Genomic DNA, 4545 nt, shown 5'->3' on the forward strand with positions numbered 1-4545 from the left:
ATCAAAGAATTGCTGGAAGTTCTACCAATTACAAAACAAAAGTAAGCACAGGTTGACCACAGACCATGAGTCTTTCAAATAAGACTTTTGTTAAGATTTATTTTTAATGCTCATAAATCCAATCGCTTTAATTTTTTAAAGCTTTATTTATTTCTCTGAAAATCAGAGTTGCACAGAGAGAGAAGGAGAGACATAGAAGGAGAGAATCATAGAGAGAAAGAGAGAGAGAGGGCTTCCATCTACTGGTTCTCTCCCCTGTTGGCTGCCAAAGCCAGAGCTGTGCCAATCCAAAGCCAGGAGACAGGAGTTTCTTCGAGGTTTCCCACGTGGGTGAAGGGGACCAAGAATTTGGGCCATTTTCTACTGCTTTTCCAGGCCTAGCAGCCGGAACTTGAACCTGCGCCCATATGGGATGTCAGCACTGCAGGCAGAGGCTTTACACGCTCTGCCACAGAGCCGGCCCCTTACGTGCCCTTTTGACAACCACACACTAAGTTCCTCCTTGAAGGGAGCCCAGGGCAACTCCATGAGAATAAGCATAAGTGAGCACGGATATAACTTAGTCACAGTTTTCATCTTTCAGGAATCCTTGTGCAGCTGTGTTTTGAGAATTACAAAAGGGAAGCTTAATACTTTATCTCCTGACAACTATCATTATTGGGAATTATGTAGAAAAGAGAATACATTCATGAAAAAACATTTCTGCCCATAAAATGTACAATCGACTTAAAACTAATATTCTCTGTTTCTATCGACTATGAAACAGGCGTACCGTGTTGTCTCGCCATTCTCACAACGTTTTGGCTCTTAGAGATCCTTACTCCCATTCAGAGACAAGCAAACATAGGTCCCAGTGCCCATTGTCCCCTAAGACTACATAGCTATTTAGTGAGGAAATCTACTCAAAATACAGAGGTCATTTAGTTGCATATCTACCGACTTGTTCAAAAATGCTATACAATTATTGCAACACAAGAATCTACATCTATAAACTGTCTCCCAAATGTTGACAGTGTATGCCAACATTGTGTCTTCCTGGTCATCCTGAGCAAGGGCCAAAGGTCTTTGTCACTTGAGAGCTTGCAGATGGGCTGGACATTCTAGGCAGATGCTCAGGGGGGCACCAGTGGCCCCTTCAAAAAGGTACAAAACAGAAGAACGGATGAAAAGGCTCCAAGGTGGAGAGGAACCTGTGCATGTAGATGAGAGCTTTATTTCCAACATCAAAAAACTTGATCTCTCCCAAGTCCACATCCAGGAAAACTCCTACGCGGTGAAGACTAGGGCTTGCAGGAACGATTATTTCGGTGTTGGTGCAGGGGTGAATGAGTCCACCCTCTACGCAGATGATCCAGAAACCGTGGTCAGAGGTTAAATCACCCTTCCTCTTTGTGTCGACTGACCCTTGCCAAACACCCAGGGTCCACTCCTTGGCTTCTCCTACTTCAACCTCCCAGTAGTGGCGGCCCGAGGTGAAGCAGGTGTTTCCTAGTACACAGACCAGGTGAGGGAACCCACTGGGGTCTTCCAGCAGGTTGTTGGAGGTCTTCCCACATTCACCGCTCCTCTGATCGCTGGAGAGCTCAAGGAGGGAGTGGGCGGTAGCTGTGTCCAGGACATCATCCTCCTGGAACCTCAGAACCTCCTCACTAAGGAGCAGACTCTGCTCCAGGAGACCACTGTGTTGCCTGGTTAGAAGGGTCAGCTTTCCAATTAGCCACTCTTCCATAGGTACCTTCTCACTGACTGAGCGACATGTGGGGCAAACCAGCACGAAATCCTCTCTTCCTGACACCCAGTGGCGAAGGCAATCGAAGCAGAAGACATGTCCACAGGAGAGCGAGACGGGACGTGAGAAATAGTCCAGGCAAATTGGACAGGTGGCCGCTGCTAGCAGGTTCTTAGCCATGGTCCCGGGGGAGCAAGCCTTGGCAGTGACCTGGTGGCAGTTCCCTTTAGCAGCTTCTGGAGTTGGTCAGGAGTCCTCTGTGCACCGTCTGCTCTGCAGGGATCAGGATGTATCTAAATCAATGCAAATTAAACCACATCAATGGATGCAGAAACATGGAGGTGACATCAAGTCCACAGAATCCCAGTAATGGACTCACTTGTAATGGAACCACTCAAAAACTCCCCGAAATCCAAGTGATGACAAGAGAAAGAGGACAGGAGAGATTGTCATTGCCACAAGGCAGCTTACCTTGTCTGGGGTCTTGTTTGGGGTCTCTCCCAGGAGTAGCTGTCTGCTCTGCCTAGAGCTTCTCTGTGTGGGAACTGAGCCCAGGTGGGTGTTCAACGAATTCTTGGTAGGATGCAGACTCCACCCCAGTCAGTATGGCGCTGGTCACCTGCAGTCCAGAAGAAAGAATTTCCTCATCAAAATCCAACCAGAGCGCACATAAAATCATGTAACGTCTTCACAGCAAAATCCACTGCAACATGAATGTCTTGGTTGAATTAATTCTATGGACAAAGCAGCATCAGAAGAAATCTTAAAAATTCTTACAAAAAATCTATCCTTGAGTGAATTTGAATAAAAATATCATCATTGCCATCAACTCCTCTATAAATAGAAGCTGAGCTGAAGCCAAGAAGATGCTCCTGACCAAGAAGATGCCCCCAGTCCCTCCAGCTGCTCCCTCCCACAATTTCAGAACCTCCAGTTCACCTAGAGCCTCCTCCCTGGCCTCTGTCCATGGTTACCATTCTCTGGATGGATTCACTCTGACAGCTGGGTATGGCTGATTGGAGGAGGGAAAGCCCCATGATCAGTCCCAGCACTGAAGTCTGTGCAGCCTCTGTGAGGGTCCAATCCTGAAGATCTCCCTACAAAAGCACCTGCACTGAATAACTGGCAGAGCTCCCACCAAGACTTCACAAATCCCACATTCCGTTGTGGTTGGATAATCCAATCACACAAGAAAGAGCAGTCATTATCATAGTCCAAGGATTAAGCCATGGATGCAACCAAAAGCAGACAATGAAAAAAAATGGACATGAACCACCAGGTAGGTTTCAGCATCTTCTCTCAGCTCAAGCCAAGGACACATTTCAGAGGATCCAATGCTCATTGATTCCACCAAACTCTGTAGGTACAGATGGGTGAGATAATAGAAAATGTTCCCACATGGAACTTACAGACTTTGGAAGCTGTAACACAAATAAGTTTCCTTATATTGCATTATCTTATTCCAAGTGAAGACACAGAAAGGGAACCATTAATTATCCAGAATTGATCAGTACAAATATATATTTATTTATCTACAAAGAGAGGGAAAGTAAGGTCCTCAGTCCACTGTTTCACTCCTCAAATGCCACAACCGCTGGGGCTGGGACAATTCAAAGAATGGAACCTTGAGCTTCTTCTGGGTCTCCCACGTGGTGCAGGGTCCCAAGATTTTGCTTTCCTGGGCCAAAGCAGAGAGCTGGATCAGAAGAAGAGCAGCCAAGACTCAAAGTGAAACCCATATGTGATGCTGGCACTTCAGGCGGCAGTTTTCCCCAGGATGCCACAGCACTGGCCCCTGAGCAGCACACTGTGTATAAACCTGATGCAATGAGGCCTGCGTGGGGAATGGTAGTCCAAGACACCACGTGGGACACTCGCATCCTATCTTGGAGCAGCCGTTGGAGGCTTATCTGCTCCACTTCTGATCCTGCTAATGAGCCTGGGACAACAGCAGAAAATGGTGCAAATACCTGGGTTCCTGCCACACAGCTGGTAGACCAGCATGGAGTTCTTGGGTGGTGGCTTCAGCATGGCCTAAGCCCAGGGGCTGAGGTCATCTGGGGACTGAACCCATCGATGGCAGATCTCTTTCTCTCTCTATCCCTCACGGTTTCTCTGCCTTTACAAAAATAAATCTTTGCTTTCCAATGTGTTGAAAATGCCACATTATCCAGAGAGTGCATAATCACTGTTTTAACAACATGAAGTGTTTGTTCAAATTTGATAAAAATGCAAATAATTTTATCACCAGCAAGAACAACAACAAAAAACCAACAGACACAGGCAACATGCATCCTTCATTTTCAGGCAAATTTATCATGGTGTTTTTCACAGTCTGAAAGAGCTTGCCTATCTCACCATGGGATACACCCAAAAAACCTGAGAGAACTAACCATGCATAGCCTGTTCTTGTATGGTTTTCTGATCAGAATCTAATTTTCCATCAATGAAGAATGTTTTAGTTAGCTATCATGAAATTAGTAAAAATAGCACATGCCTTTACTTTAGGTTTTAAGTGAAAAGCTGGACAATTTTGATGAAATAAGGCTAGAAAAGAAAGAGATGGGATTAATGCTGCACACATTCTTATGCTGCAGACACTTATCCTCTTCCTCCCCCTCATCTGAAAGAAAAATGCATTTACATATGAAAAGTGACTTGAATGGGGCCAACATCAGGGCCCAGTAGTTCAATCCTCTGCCTGCTTGCCTGCATCCCATATGGGCTCTGGTTCTAGTCCAGGATGCTCCTCTTCCAATTCAGCTCTCTGCCAGGGCCTGGGAATGCAGTGGAAGATGGCCCAGGTTCCTGGGCCC

At 46.1% G+C, this 4545-nt stretch overlaps 1 protein-coding gene across 1 annotated transcript; it reads right to left on the minus strand.

Annotated features, from left to right (window-relative positions):
• Window positions 1-1135: 1135 nt before the first annotated feature.
• LOC133756629 (ret finger protein-like 4B) lies at window positions 1136-1909 on the minus strand. Its single transcript, XM_062187247.1, has one exon. The coding sequence runs from the start codon at window positions 1907-1909 to the stop codon at window positions 1136-1138; it is 774 nt and encodes a 257-aa protein (XP_062043231.1).
• Window positions 1910-4545: the final 2636 nt, after the last annotated feature.

The sequence above is a fragment of the Lepus europaeus genome, chromosome 3 (genome assembly GCF_033115175.1).
Source record: "Lepus europaeus isolate LE1 chromosome 3, mLepTim1.pri, whole genome shotgun sequence".
NCBI classification, from domain to species: domain Eukaryota; kingdom Metazoa; phylum Chordata; class Mammalia; order Lagomorpha; family Leporidae; genus Lepus; species Lepus europaeus.